Source organism: Enoplosus armatus, chromosome 14, assembly GCF_043641665.1.
Source record: "Enoplosus armatus isolate fEnoArm2 chromosome 14, fEnoArm2.hap1, whole genome shotgun sequence".
NCBI lineage: Eukaryota > Metazoa > Chordata > Actinopteri > Centrarchiformes > Enoplosidae > Enoplosus > Enoplosus armatus.
In genome coordinates, this window is record NC_092193.1 from 2,413,838 (window position 1) to 2,429,198 (window position 15,361).

The following is a 15,361-nucleotide window of genomic DNA, read 5'->3' on the forward strand; positions in this document are numbered from 1 at the left end:
CCTGCTTTAGATTTGGTTTATTTTTATTTTCAGCCTTACATTTTATTGGTTTGAATACCTTTTTGTTCCCAGGGTCAGGGAGTAGTTAAGTTACTCTTAATCTACCAAAACATTTCCCCCGTGTGTCAACAGGCAGTGATGCCCAGCAAGAGAATCCCCAGGAGGGCTTGAGAGAGCACCTGAAGAAGACCTTGGAGTTCTGTCTTTCCCGGTGAGTTTACCTCAATAACTTTACACCACATTACATCACAATGAGGTACTGGGCTTTTTTTTGACAAGACTATGAGTAGTTTTGCTTACGGAGAGGTTTCAGTAAATAGCTTTTTGCTTGAAAACCAAGACACAGAATGGTGACGTTAGTCATTCAGGTCCTCTAAATTATAGACTCAATTGTCTGAAGTCATGTTGCCATCAGTACTTGTGTATAATTAGTAGTACTTTTCTTTGGAAGGTCTATGTCCCATTTCTTAAAAGAAACTAAAAATATGTAAGCATTTTCCCTACAACGCGACACAGGAAGGAAGGAGAAAATATGCCTCTAAACCTCAAATTGTTCAGGAATTCCTTTAATGTACAACAACAACAACAGGCTAACCATCCTAAAATCTCCGACCCCGTCTACTTCTCTCATTGCTCAGCAGCTGTTCCACACTTGTTAATGGGAAAAAGCACTTGCTATTCAGCCATAGCAAGAAAAATGGCTGCTCTTAAGTGACCATTAAAGAACACCAAGACCAGAGAAGAAAGGCTCTTGTGGACGACTCTGTGAAATTTTCTGCCTCCTGAAACACTGTTGATCCTTTTTGTCATCAACAGCACAACAGATAATTCCACTGTGTTTAGAATTTATTCGACTATTCATGCAGCTTCTTAATTCATCAGTTTTATATTCATCAGCATCACATAAGGAAAATAAGGAATGTGCTTTCCATGTCAGCATAGCCACGATGGTCCAAATTATAACATCGTCCCACTTTTGTGTGGACTGTACGCTGCTCACGTGTGAACACGACCACCAACGCAGATGCCCAACGTAGTGTAAACTGTTGTGTTCGTGTTTTGGAGTATGCAGCACTTTAAAGTTCATAGAGTTCATGGATCGTTATAGATTTCAAAATCCTGAAATCATGTAAATCACCATAAGGGAACCTCACACTCCTCAGTCAATCATTTCTCATTGCTTTTTAAGGAAGCACATTTTTATTTCATGCTTAAGTTTTGATTGATTGGTTTTTAATTTCAGCAAATAGGATGAATCTCTCCCTCCTCTATTAGCAGGACAGGAAACTTTGTCTCAATTCGGCTTTTTCTGTTATGATGGTTTTATTCAATCCTAAAGATCTTGCTCTTGTTGCAGCTTCTACCAAAATTCAACTCCAACAGTATTGTTCAGAAATGTGTCTTACAGCCAGATGAAACATACAACACTGTTGTATTATTAAAATGAAGAAAAAGGTCTTTGGGGAAATGTTCCTTTTCAATTTGATTGTCTATCGTTGTAGCACTCAGTAAACAAACCTGCCCTGTAGCTACATGTCATGTGCAGGCAGCGTGTTCTTAGTGGTATTAAAGAGTCAGGACCACAGCAGCATCGAACCGAAGCGAAGTGACATTTGCAGATACGTTTACATGCTCTTAAATGTGCTGCAGCTAATTAGCTATCTGGCCTTCAAACTGACGGTGGCAGCGCACTTTTCCCTGCTGAATGTTTGTTTGGTCGCTTGTTCAACAAGCTAAGGTGCAGGACGGGGCGCGTGTCCATGTTTGAATAAAATAAGAAAGAGAGTTTAGCATTGAAGTTCATGAAGGTTGTTGTTCAGAGTGTGTGGCTCTTGTGTTGTGTAGCTGCTGATTGACTCAGTGTGACTGTCTGCTCTGCCTGAACGCTGACGTTACTGCTTTATGCAAGATTTGATGGGCTGTATCAAAATAAGGTCTCCGTCTGTGTAGATGGACACTGGGACAATATTCTGTCAAATTAATGCAAAACTAGAGGACGCCATCATGAAACCAAAAAATGTAAAATATCAAAACAAAAATCTAAATTATACACAGAAGTGATTTACAGAGCAGATGTTTGCTGTATTAGACAAAAAATGCTATTTAATTTCAGTTGGATTTAAAGACATCAGTCATAGTGACGTAAGTAGACATATGCGCCTTAAAGGCAAGAAAAAACTGCATTTGGTAAGACAGCACATTGTTCTATGTTTGTGTATGTCGGTAATGCTATATATATTTTGTTTTTCTATATATAAAAGATATAGATATGCGCCATCTGTGTACTGTGGGACTACGCATTGTTTTTAATACTGATCAAGCATCTCTCTCTCTCTCTGTGTATGTGTGTGGGCGTGTCAGGCATGGTCTGAATGAAAGCCTTATTTCATAATGTTGAATGCCTCTGCAGTGGTGGTGGCAGTTTAGCTGCTGGTTTGGAGGGAACCAATGCCTCACAAAGTTTGACTTTTTTTTTTTCTCCTCCTCTCTGCTTGGAACAAGTATCATCAATCATCAAGCATAGTTGACTGTTCTGTTAGCTTCGCCAAAACTACAGTAGAAGTAACAAAACCCAAATGACGATGACCAGACACAAAGTCGAGACAACCAGAAGGGCACTGTGTCGGGTTTTGAAATACCGGATGAGAAAATGAAACCAGCAACACCTTCATTACATTTCCCTTGAGAAACCAACTTAGCTCACAGTTGAATAAGTGTGCAGCAGCTGTAGACAGAAGTGGCTGAGAGGTTTGAGAGTGTCACTTGTGGCCAGAGGAGCACCGGTTCACATTCCCATATGTGTTACCCTTGGGTTTCCTAAACAAAGCTGCGTGATTTTCATTAGATGTGGAGTGTAGTTCAATGTGATACCTGTAAGGGGAGGACAGGTGTGACTCTGTAGGTGGTAATCGGAGAAGTGTGTTCAACTTCATCTGAGTAAATAAAGGTTACATTTCAGCTCTGCACTCTTACACAGGCACATATTTGCCATCTGAGCTGCACCCTGGAAGTGTCACTGACCTCCTCTGCCTCTTCTTTGTCTCTCAGGGAGAATCTGGCCAGTGACATGTACCTCATCTCCCAGATGGACAGCGACCAATATGTGCCAATTGTGACGGTGGCCAACCTGGACCACGTCAAAAAGCTCAGCACTGACGTGGAGCTGATCGTGGACATATTGCGATGTGAGTAAAATGTCGAGTGTTTGAGTAAGGCAGCACTTTGATGATGGTTGCTTACCTGCTTAGGAAGCTAAATGACAAGACAAACTTACTAGGCAGTGAATTTTTATCAGCATGTGGTTGAGGTTGATTTCCCAGGAGGGGTTGTTAAAGTGCATTCAGCAGAGTCTTACCTGCTTGTGTCTGATTTATACACACACTAAATTAATCCTATCTGGCTCGAAGCTACACTTTTATTTTATGGCTCAGGGATGTGTGCAGTTTTAAGATTTTATATATGAAGTTGAATAAGATACTTATTCAAACTGCAACTTATTTGTCAGGCTTCATGTATTAGTATTTTATTTTTTTCACTGAGATTTAAGACATTCATTAACAATTTGTAGTTAAATATATGAAGAGTAAAAAGTTCAAGGTTAAAAGCCAGAAAATGTGAATTTTTTTTTTTTTTTTTAATTACAAACTAAAATCTGTGAATCCTTCATTCTGCCACATATCCAGCTCTGCCATTGGTCCAAGTGGATGAGAAGGGGGAGAAGGTGCGACCCAATCAGAACCGCTGCATCGTGATCCTCAGAGAGGTTCCTGAGAGCACGCCCATAGAGGTCAGAGGATGTGCATGGTGTTTGATTTGCACTGTGGAAACAATGAAATAGTCCTTATTGTTTACAGAGAAAAAGAAACCTTGCACAATCCTCGGTAATGCATGTGGAGTCCAGAGACCATTTAGTCTGCAAAAGACCATCTGTATTATAGAATCTGTTGAATAAACCATGACAGCAGGGTGCTGTGGTGACAAGGGAGCCCATCCTGCATTCAGACATCCAAGTTAAACATCTCATCTGTTGTTCCCGACACCTGGCCAGGATTTGAATATGGAGACACACTCCATCCTTTTCCACTAATGTAGCCACAGCATAGGTTTCGTCCACACACACACACACGTTACTCTGAAGCATTTTCCTGCTACAGCAACATCCTGAAGAGTCGAGCAGTAGCTGTGGAATATTTGCAGAATGATATGTTATCAGTAACACACTTATCTGCCTCAGCATGACAGAGCATTTTCTATTCAACTGACTTGGAGCTTAAGAGGGTTATCACAGCAGTACATTTTCAGCTCTGCAGTATGTCAAATCAATCTTTTTGCATACAATAATTAATGTTATTGTATCATGTTGTGTCAAATGAAACACAGCAGAAAATGCTGTTAATGTTTATTTCCACTGCAGTCATTGAGAATAACATTAGTGGAACTGCAGCTGCAGATGGAATAATTCTCTGCTGAACCTTTTGTCATTTGCTGTTGAATGTTTTTATTCCACAGAGCTTGACAACTCCCATGTACCTACTTTTCAAACCAAATTGAAATGGCATGTTCATGCACCTCTATGGAGAACTAGATGGTGACAGTTGTAGGAGGAGTAAGACGGCTTTATTCAGAACCAATGATGAGGTCAAAATCAAGGGAGGAGACCTATCATTATTATTATTTAAGTTGTTTATTGTGCACCAACAACAGTATGTGGCACATACTTAAATTTATCAGCCACATGAAGTATTCAGAGCCAAATGAATTATTTACAACTGACTGAGACATGATAATTGACCTTATAGCTCTGCCGCAAACAAATTGCCTCATGGAGCACCTGCAGCATAACTACATTCTGGTGTTAATTTCCCAGGCATATTGTGTTTTGGGTTTTATTTTCTTAGTTTTTAGACATTTTTAGTTCCATGTTGTTTGTGTGTGGCAAGCGAGTGTGGGTGTTTTTAAAAGAAATGGAAACAACAGTCAGGTTTGGGTTCTGTTTTCAAGCAAAACAAGCCTGAAGTGTGCACATATTGGACCTGTAAAAGTCTAAAATTATGGTTAATGTGTCATTGAATTCCTCAGTTCCTAAATCCTACACTACCTTTACTGTTTTAACACACCAGAAATTAAATCTGCCTTCAAACAGAATGAAAAATTGTTAGTTTTTTTCTTGAAGGTGGAAAGATTTTGGATGTTTACTACACACCAGCTGTTCTCATCTATTTCCTGTATACTCGATTCTTAATTGGTTTGGTTTAACTTTTATTTACTGGTGCATAGCTGCTATTTTCTGTAAAGGTTGTTTTAGTGCGTCACTATTGAAATAACTTCATCTCCTGTTTTGTTTTGCAGGAGGTCGAGGCTCTTTTTAAAGGGGACAACTTACCCAAGTTCATCAACTGTGAATTTGCCTACAACGACAACTGGTTCATCACCTTTGAATCAGAAGCAGATGCACAGCAGGTAACAACTCAAGTGAAAAGTTAACATAGTATATTATTTCACTATTATTTATTATTCTCCTTAGCGTCACAGTGAAATAGGAGTTGGTGTCTAGACTGTCACACCTCACTCACTAACAATTAGGATGAGGGGGGCATGACTCGATTACACATCAATGATGCTCTTTTAGAAATGTAAATTAGGTTTTTGCCAGCTGGCATCCAGACATATGCCTCCCGTCATGTTGCTCTGCTAGCTACTAGTCCCACCAGCTAATGGTCAAGTGCTGTTTTATATGATCAGCGGGGTTAGCTAGTCACTCCAAACCACTTCTGATTGGATACACTTATGTACAAGATACGTGCTCAAAAATATTCTGATGTTTTACAGGAAGAGAAAAGAGAGAGATGTTGATGTAAAAATACTCACAAATTATTCTTTTTGGCATTTAGCAAGCAATAACTGAACAATTAACACAGGATTATTACATTTCACTGTGTCTTTAAGCCCATATTACATTTTCCTTCCATCCATCTCTCAATCCACTTATAGGTACAGGATCATGTCCCAAATTTCTTAAATTGCACCTTAAAGCGAACTTTTTCCTGCTGATGTACTCTATTTTGTTTTCTCAACATTGTTTTGGTACCCTGCTTTGAGTGATTTACTTTTTTGGTTTGTCATGGCATTTAAAATCAACTTGTTACCTAACGCTGTGCTGTTCACTTTCTCTTGATCAAGGCATATCAGTATCTCCGCGAGGAGGTGAAGACCTTCCAAGGGAAGCCTATCAAGGTAGGTTACCTTACGTTACACTGATCTGAGGCTTTCGTCCAAAGCTATTCATGAAGCATATATTGTTATATTATATCTTCATGCTGACACAACAATGTCATTCAAAGTGAGAAGCAAAGTAATCAAAAAAAAGTAAGAGTACATACATAACATATTTTAGAGACAATCTTTAAAAATCCATATGAGTTAAATATACATAGTTATCGTAGCGTCTTGTGTAAACATTAACTTCTGGCTGCAGGTGAGAGAACTTCTCTGCTTTGACAGCTATTGAGTTTGTATAAGAGACGAGTGATATGCAAAGCCAGAGCATCATAAATTATCAGTGTGAACTTTTGTCAATTGTTGCCCGATTTCAGTAAAGAAAAAGTCAAAATTAAACAAGCACTCGTTTGTGCCGTTAACTTTCTGGTTTCAATTGACAACACTTTTTCTTTTTGTCCATTTCACCTACTTTGCCATGCATCTGTTTGTCGGCAATTATTTTATGTTCTGTGATGATAGGACTATGTCAAATCAGTTCATTCACTTCAAGACAAAGTCAAGGGCATCTGTGCTTGTTAAAGTCTTAAATGTAGAATTTTCATTAGTGAAGAACAGGACAACGATTTCCTTCCTCATGCATAATTAATCGGTGTTACAAAGAAACACACATCAGGGTTTTGGGCAGAGAACTTACAAATCACAGATCTTCACTTAAGAGGTTCATTCAGAGGTTAAGTGACATCACACTTTTAAGTAGTTCCACTAATGTATGAAAATCCCCATTAACACCACAGAAGAAAAGCACGCCTTGGCAAAGCTGCTTCTTCAAATCTTTCCTTTTCTCCCACTCATTTATATGCCATGTTGTTGGACTGCACTCAGCCATGGACACTGGATTTTATTTTATTTACTACTTGTTATTTACACTTAATGACTGCATTCAGTTACAGAGCACAAGACTAACTTCAAGTCACAATGGCTGATATACTCGCCACATGCTATACTAACTGAAAATTAAAATTCAGGGCAAAACATTAATGAACCTTTTGTCTGGCAGCGTGTTTGCTGCTCAGTCATTAGCAATACATTGAAGGCACAGATGCATATTTAATAACAAGGAGTAATTAAACAAAGAAAGAAATGTAGACTAAGGCCGGTATTTATCAAACTGCTAAAAAATACTGCTAATAGTATTTCAGCAGACGTTCCTTCCTGCTCCAGTTTGATTTTCTTTTATATTGCTTTATACTTTTATATTTATGTATATATTTTTAATATTTAAGTATGTTCATTCTGTTTTAATATCTTATGTGAATTGCTACTTGGATATTAAAGGTTTTACAAAATTTAGAAATTTTAAATGTCATATTTTTGCACAAATATATTGGTAAATAAAATGTCAAATGTTTTTTTTTTTTTGAATAATTGATAATGGGACAGATTGGTAAATCTTTGTTGCTGCTTCACTTTCGGCCGCGAGAACTTTTAAACTCTCAAGTTGTCTCTTTACAGCATTTGTATGTGTAATTCTCAGAAATTGAAAGTATGCAATAGATTCAAAGAAATGTACATTATATCTAAGTTTCCTTCTGGTGCTGATTTCCCGCCCTGTTCTTGCTTTTTCGACCAGGCGAGGATAAAGGCGAAGGCAATCGCTATCAACACTTTCATGCCAAAGAACGGTTACCGGCCGGTGGAGGTAAACCCGTACGCCCAGCAGCGCTACACGTCATACTACATCCCGCCGGTTTACAGCCCCCAGCAGCAGTTCCCCTTATACAGCCTCATCACGCCGCAGGCCTGGTCCGCCACACACAGCTTCATCGACCCTACGCTGGTAAGAATTAGCTGGTAGACTGCAAACAATGATGCTGACAACGTGTTTAATCAGTCAGTTGTGTGTTGAAACAGTAAATTATTTACATTTAAAGTCTTAAAAGTCCAGTTGTTTTCCAGTTTTAACACACATTTATTTTAGTGTTTTCATTTACAACTGGACATTTAGGCAAACAAATAGCAGTAGGGTCAGATTTATTGCTAACATGTTACTATGAGGTTCCCCCATATTTATGTACAAGTCAACATGCACGTGAATCAGAGGTGACACAATATGCCAAAAGTGTTTGGTTTATTAAATTTAAACAATTCAATTCAGTGTCCTTTTTTTTTTAACCGCTTATTTATAGTTTTAAAATCTGTAAAACTATTTTCACAGCTTGTTTAGTTGTTTAGAAGATTGTATAAATTTAGACAGATTAGGATCTTGTAAATGCTTCCCAGAATTAGTTGGTTTAGCTACTGCATGTGTATTTGAAATTATCAAATGAAAACATTTGGTCCAAAAAGATCTTTTTAAGTTTCTTTCCTCCTTCACTCTCTGCAAACACTCATTGTTGACTTCCTGTCAATGCAGCTGATGAATCTGTTTTCTGTTAACCAGGTTGCACCATTTCACAACAACCAGTTCATCAATGGATTTACCACATCACACAGTTTCAAACCAGCGACGTCCCCCCTCACTGTCAGACACTACTCGCCCAGGAACAGGTGTGTATCTGTGGCTTCTCAGGCACTAATGAAGAAAACAAGCATCTGCTAATAGAATACTTCTGAGTTGTAAGAGCTCTGCTACTTGACAAGGAGGGAAATAAACTCTGTTGGCTTATAGTTATAGTGCTGATGAAGCTTTTGTTTAACAGTGATGAGAAGGTTTAGACTTGGAGGAGTAGAAGAGCTTGAAAATGTATTACAGTGTAAAACTACTTAAATCACTTCAATAAAAGTTGCTTTTTATTGATTATGTATCAGTCATATTATTTTGTATCTTACAATGAAGTTTGTAATTTCTTAGGTCATATCATTTAAACTCAAATTCCTGAATATGGTTGAATGTCTTAAATAAAATGTAATTTAATTTCATTTAAGTGTCCGTTTTCACGTCGCTCTTGTTGGCTTAAGTGTTCCTGTGTCCTGCAGGAATCACAGTAAACCTCACCTGAGGCCGACCATCCCCACAGCGGACCGCAGCACTGGGCTTCTGGACAACCCAGGCCTCTTTCCCAGCTTCCCCAGCGAGAGGCTCAACGGGGTTCGCAGCAGTCCGCCGACACGACTCCCCACCAGCCAGCCCAGAACCAGGTTACCCTCCACTGCAGCCTTCCCCCGCAGGGACACCGTGGGCACGGGGCGAGTGACCGAGCCCACAACCACAGACTACTCCCTGGGTATCGGCCGAGGAAGGTACGGCACTGCTCCAATGCAGAAGTACTGTTATGTGCCACTAAACTGTGCTGTGGCTCAATAATGGCACCATCCTGTCCCGATAATTCAGGTTTGGAAAGTGTATGTCAGAATAGTAGACACTTTCCAGGCTGATAAGGAAATGGAGAAATTATAGGAAAAAAATGTTTTTGTTGTGGTTTTTGAAACCCGTCACCTTCAATATTCTGATATTTGCACCTGTGAAGACAGTGAATTTATAGATGTACATTTTCACCTTGTAGATAAACAACTGTGTTGTAAATCACATTGAATATCTATAGCTACAAATTAAAACAATGGGGCCTTCAATCTAGATTATTGACCTGTAAGTGGTTGTCACACTTCCTTTTTACCCCCAATAAACATGCTGTCAAAGTCCACATCGTCAGCACACGTTTTGCTCTTCAATTTCTAAACTATTGATGATGGCTGATGGCTTTAGTTTCACCAAAATGATGACAACCAGCTTCATGTTTTAATGGGCTGATACTCAATATGTCTGAATGACTTGTGTCTGTGCAGAAAATGCAAGTGTGAATACAGTTACACATTAGAAAAACTATTTAGAGATGGCTAACAGACAAAGTCTGTGATCCAAAAACATTTATACCACAAGAACCACTCATCACTTTCAAATCAGATCAAATCAACTATGGAAAGTTGAGCTTAATTATATATATTTTCTTACATTTTGCAAGGTTAAGCCATTGTTTCAGATAGAATGGATGTTTGTAAATTGAAGTGTTCTCTTTCTTAAAGGAAAAATGTTTCTGCTTCTAGGAAAAAGAGGGACGAAAAGTTTACAGTAAGCACTTTTTTTGATGTTCTGCTTGTCTTTCTAATGTAGCTATATTTATATCTTTAAATTTCATAGCTTTGGTATGAATTTGGCTTTTCTTTTTATGGCGAGACTAATATGGAGGAAACAATGCAAGCGGGATTATCCTGTAATGTAATTATGCATAGCAGGGTCTTTTTCCTCACTGTTTTAAGCTCCTGGTGAGTCAAAAGCTATCGGCTCTCGCAGAGTTGTTGGCAGACGCCCTGTCGTCTGACTAACTGTCCCTGTTGCTGTAGTTGGACTTTATGTTTCAAAGTTGTTTCTTTTCCCTCCTTGTAAGTTTTGTGCTGACTTTGTTTTTGTTGCCGTCATGTAGAGAGTGACGCCTCAGTCGCCGCCGCCCCCTCCCAAACCCCCGTCTCCGAGCTTTGAGCTGGGTCTCTCCAGCTTCCCTCCCCTGCCCGGGGCAGCCGGCCAGCTCAAGACCGACGACGTGTTCGACAACCGGCTGGCCAGCAGCGTAGTTGTCGGAACCGCCAAGGAACGGGTAAAAACTCATTGGGTATCTTTGTGTTATCCGTATATTACATGCTGTATGGATTCATACATACATCATTCAGCCGTCAACTTATTACTGGACCTCAGGGTTTCCCACAGTGTTTAAAAGTGTTGGCATCTCAGCTGAAATAAGAAACACCTCTGCGAACATCAGAAGAAATGATAACATTTTGTGAAATATAATATAAGGCTTATTAAGCTTCTGTGGTGCTACATCAAACAGCACATATTTAATGAGTGAGGCGATTGTTTAAACCTTCTAGGTGTCAACAACCGAAAATAAAGTTTTCTCCACTCTACATGTCAGCGTTTAGCACATAATTCCGATTCTCTCGCAGATCATTTTTGTCTGTTTGTGTTCCCTGTTTTTAGCCGAAATCTCTAAGTGCTCATGAAACAGTGTCAAAATGTATTAGCTTCATGAGAGTGCATTGGACATTATCTACATACAAGGCTTTGTTTCTTATTTCCTGAAGAGTTAACCACGTATAGATGAGGTTATATCACTCGAGAGCAACTACAACCTTCAGATGCTGCATTTCTAACATAACGAGCATACAGTTGTAAGAATTCAGGATTAAAAGCTGTAGCACCAAGACGGTAGATATATCAAATACTACTGTTCCTTTAATATTAAGGTAGAATAGAACAGTATAACTGGCTTTAATGCCTCACTTTAATGTCTTCCCGTTCGTGTGTTTTCATGGCAGAATGTAAGTGCTGATTCCAGTACTGGAGGAGCCCTCTCTCCAGCCGGCCCCAAAGAGCCGATTCGGTCCTCCACCTCCCCGATGCCCACAAGCTTCCAGCCCTCGCCGACCACCCCGAGCCCGGCCTCGGCCTCGGCCTCAGCCTCAGCCCCGACTCCGACCCTGACCCCGGCCGCCGGCCCGCCACACAGTCCCGCTCCCTCCCTCCCAGCAGCGTAAGAACCACACTGACAGTGTTGAATCTGAGATGTATCGCAGGGTCTGAAAGTAGATTTTTATCCACTGTCGCAGGTGTGTCTGAGGTTTTTTGTATTCAGCGTTTGACTTTGTAAACATGGACAATTTACATTGAGAAGTTAATGCATATTATAGGTAGATAATGGGAATATTGGCAATGGAAGAGAACAGCACTGAATGGTGTACATATGTATAACTTTAAAAGGCTGCAGATAACAGATAGCGGCCACTCACTCACCTCAATCATAAAAATCCAGCACATTGAGGCTTCCTTCACTCGACTTGAAACAGCTTCTTTATGTTATTTGTGGTTCCAACATTATTACTGGTGCTTTTTCAATATTAGTTCTTATGTAGAACTATGACAAATGCCGTGCTTTTCATGGCCTCAGTTATACTGCGCTACTACAGCGCACATGCGAAGCTACAACAGCTTTGTGTTTTACCTGTAAGACTTGAATTTCACGCCGGTGTTGATGGAAAAGGAAGCAGTGCCAGCGTCTGGTTCATGAGTAGTTTAGCCGACTGTTGGCATTCAGCACCAGAGCTGAGAGTATCAAGGCAGCAAGGTTAAGAGACAGGGCATGCACAGCGCTGCTCTGCATCACGCCTTTCTATTCCATCGCAGTTACAAGACAAGACGAGGTTTCATCATGTCATTTTCCTGTGTTGCTCTGTTTTCAATAACGCAGCAGGAAAACGCATCAAGATATGCACCATTGCAGGTTTATGTGCGTTGTCACATCAAGATATGACACTGTCTTGTGCACCAGAAAAGCACCAATTTTATGACATTTGCTCTGCAGGTCACATCCATATTTTATTTGGCGTTGCCTCCTGTTTGTGTTTATTTCAGGGAGGTGAAGGTGACAGAGGTGAAGCCGAAGGAGGTGCAGTTGTCTGTGGAGCGAGTCCCCGGCACTCTGTCCACTGCAAGCAAATCAGTGCAAGTCAACGGTGCTGCCACAGTCAGTATTAATTTCTTCTTTTCACCTCAGTCCTTTTTAATGCTTACCCCCTCTCAGACATCTCAATCACACACTAACACAAATCGGTCTCAGCATGAACAAAAGAGGCTAAATTAATTGTGCCTTAATTCTGCACCGCCTCATATTGATTTTGATTACAGATAAGTACGTTTCTCATACCTCCTGGGGGGAAAAAGGTTGTTTTTAAAACGGATACAGGTATCAGTCTAAAGGATTTACTGCAAGGAAAGTTTTTATCTGTGAATCTCCAATAGGTCAACATACGGTTCGTGAAGAAAATGGTCCCTTTTTAAGGCAAAGTTTGGCAGGAAAAACAAAACTCTGCTTTAGTATTGGTGAAATTCCCCTCGGCTTTGGTTTCTAGCGTTGCAGTAAAACACAAGCGAAGTGCTAAAACCTGCAGCTGATGAAACAGGATGATAGAAAGAAGACTGAGACGACAAACGTGTGTAGGTGGGACCACAAGTTCCCAAAGTACTTGTGAGATTAGACAAGTAAGTGAGATTAGGTGAAATATGAGATGTGATGCAGCAAATTAAATACTATCGACACACCCAGTGTGGGTTAGATAAACATCACTGCTGTCAGATTAAACCTCTAAATCTAGAAAATGTTGACTCCTCAGGAACCAGCTGTTTTTCAGAAATGGCCATGCTTTTACTGCACTTAGAGGGTTTTCAGAAATCTCACCGGTTATATAAGATATAATAGTATTTGCTTATATTGCTACACTTTTTGTTTCTTGATTTTGCCTGTTTTATTTATTTTGATTGGCATATGCTCTATCTGCCTTAGAATGGCTTTTATTAAGTTATTTTCATTTATGCTGTCAGTCTACTTTGGTTTGATTTTTGCTCTGTGTCATGCTGGTTTGTTTCTTTTTTGATATATAACACCTACTGGCCCAGGGACTGCAGGTACTGCAGGTTAGCCTTTTGACTAAATCAGACAGTTTCTACAATTGAACATGTTAACAATAGAATATGTGGATGTAAAGTATGAAGGAACAAAGCACCAGTGACAGTAAAATGACATTATGGAAATTAACAATAGTATGTGGAGACACAAATACGGCAAAAAATGATCTATAGCTACAATGACAACATGCATATATGCATAATTCACTGTGTTAGACAAAAACAAAGTACTTAAACTTATACACGTGTAAATGGTCGTATAGCAATATGTGTACTGGTAAACGAGTCTGTTGTCTTACTGTATCATCATGTCGTTCAGCCTGTGGTGGAAACATAAATCATATTAAAAATAGTCATCATACTTGCATTAGCAGGTGTGCAGAAGGAAATATATTGATGATGAATGTGTCGGGGCCAGTAGAGTTTCATACAGGTGCAGCTGTGCAGAATATTTAATGACTCGGTTGTTTTCCTGCCAGGAGCTGAGGAAGCCCTCCTACGCTGAGATCTGCCAGCGGGTGAAGGACGCCCCGACATTACAGCAACCTCCGACCCCCAAGGAAGCCAAGCCAGCCTGCACTGCCCCCGCAGGCGAGGAGAGGAAGTGCCCCGACGCTTCCACCCCTGCAGGGGAGGCCAAGGCCAGAGAGACATACCCCTCCTCCTCCAAACCCGGCTCGGCGGCCGTCAACCCGGGCAGACCCCCGAGGGAGGCCCGAAGGCCGGCCGGGCGGTGGGCCTCACCGCCCCCACACCCAGGGAAAAACCCCAGCAAAGATCCCCACCACACCCCGCCCAAGTCCCCGCAGTAGGGCGGCTCCATGCCCCTCCCAGAGTCCTCCAACCTCCCCCACTGCGCTCCACAGATGCGTTTAAAAAAGGAAATATAAGTCAGGGCTACTCAATACTTCTATCCCAGAATCACCAGTCACAAACGAGCATAGAGGACGCCTTCTTTTCTGGATCAGGGCTTGCAGACAAAAAGCACTTTATTGTGCATGTAGAGCACCGTTTGATTCTTTTTATTCTATTTATTTGCTTTTTTTTTTTTTTTTTTAATTTCAGTTTTTATTTCTCCTTTTCTCTTTTTGCATTACGTAGTTGTGTCAGCCTATAGTTGGCACAGACGACACTGAAATTGATTCATTCTGTCCAAATGGCCTTGTGGGATTAAATTAGTCTTGTGTGCGAAGCAGCAGGGCATTGTTGGAAGCCACCCCAGTGGATGATGGGAAAGAGTGCGTACAACAGACTCCACCTTGTTTGGCTCTCATAGTGAGGGGTTTGTTTGCATGTTGAGTGGCACTGTTGTGCAACTTTATGTAGCTTAATTATGGGTCATAATTAGCAGATGTGTTTTTTTAATACATATTTACATCCATATGCAAGACTTAACATCTAAATCTCATCACAACAAGACTCGGATCCTTTGGTTTACATCGCCTCAAAGTTTATTTGTTTTTTTTGTGCAGATTTATTTACACTAGATGACTTTTGTTTGTTGATGATGTCTTTTTTTTTTTCAGCAGCTCAGCTTTGTTTGTCGGTCCAGTCACTGCTGGTCGCTGGGTGTCGCCTCGTTTCTTCTTCTTATCATTTTCTCCGTAAAGAATCACTTCCCTCTGCTGTTTTGATGTATTAACACTGCTAACTTGCTAGCTATATTGCATAGCTTGTGTCTAACAGCTG

General features: G+C 40.3%; 1 protein-coding gene across 1 annotated transcript in view; it reads left to right on the top strand.

Annotated features, from left to right (window-relative positions):
* LOC139296861 (la-related protein 4B-like) overlaps positions 1-14,674 on the top strand; it is a 35,363-nt gene extending 20,689 nt beyond the window's left edge. The window contains exons 5-17 of the mRNA XM_070919420.1: positions 133-211; positions 3,049-3,185; positions 3,684-3,787; positions 5,350-5,460; positions 6,181-6,234; positions 7,850-8,056; positions 8,660-8,766; positions 9,196-9,459; positions 10,261-10,285; positions 10,638-10,808; positions 11,530-11,744; positions 12,623-12,734; positions 14,152-14,674. Of these exons, the coding sequence (XP_070775521.1) occupies positions 133-211; positions 3,049-3,185; positions 3,684-3,787; positions 5,350-5,460; positions 6,181-6,234; positions 7,850-8,056; positions 8,660-8,766; positions 9,196-9,459; positions 10,261-10,285; positions 10,638-10,808; positions 11,530-11,744; positions 12,623-12,734; positions 14,152-14,484 (1,919 nt within the window). The 3' untranslated portion in view covers positions 14,485-14,674. The remainder of the gene's footprint in view (positions 1-132; positions 212-3,048; positions 3,186-3,683; positions 3,788-5,349; positions 5,461-6,180; positions 6,235-7,849; positions 8,057-8,659; positions 8,767-9,195; positions 9,460-10,260; positions 10,286-10,637; positions 10,809-11,529; positions 11,745-12,622; positions 12,735-14,151) is intronic.
* The last annotated feature ends 687 nt before the right edge of the window (positions 14,675-15,361 follow it).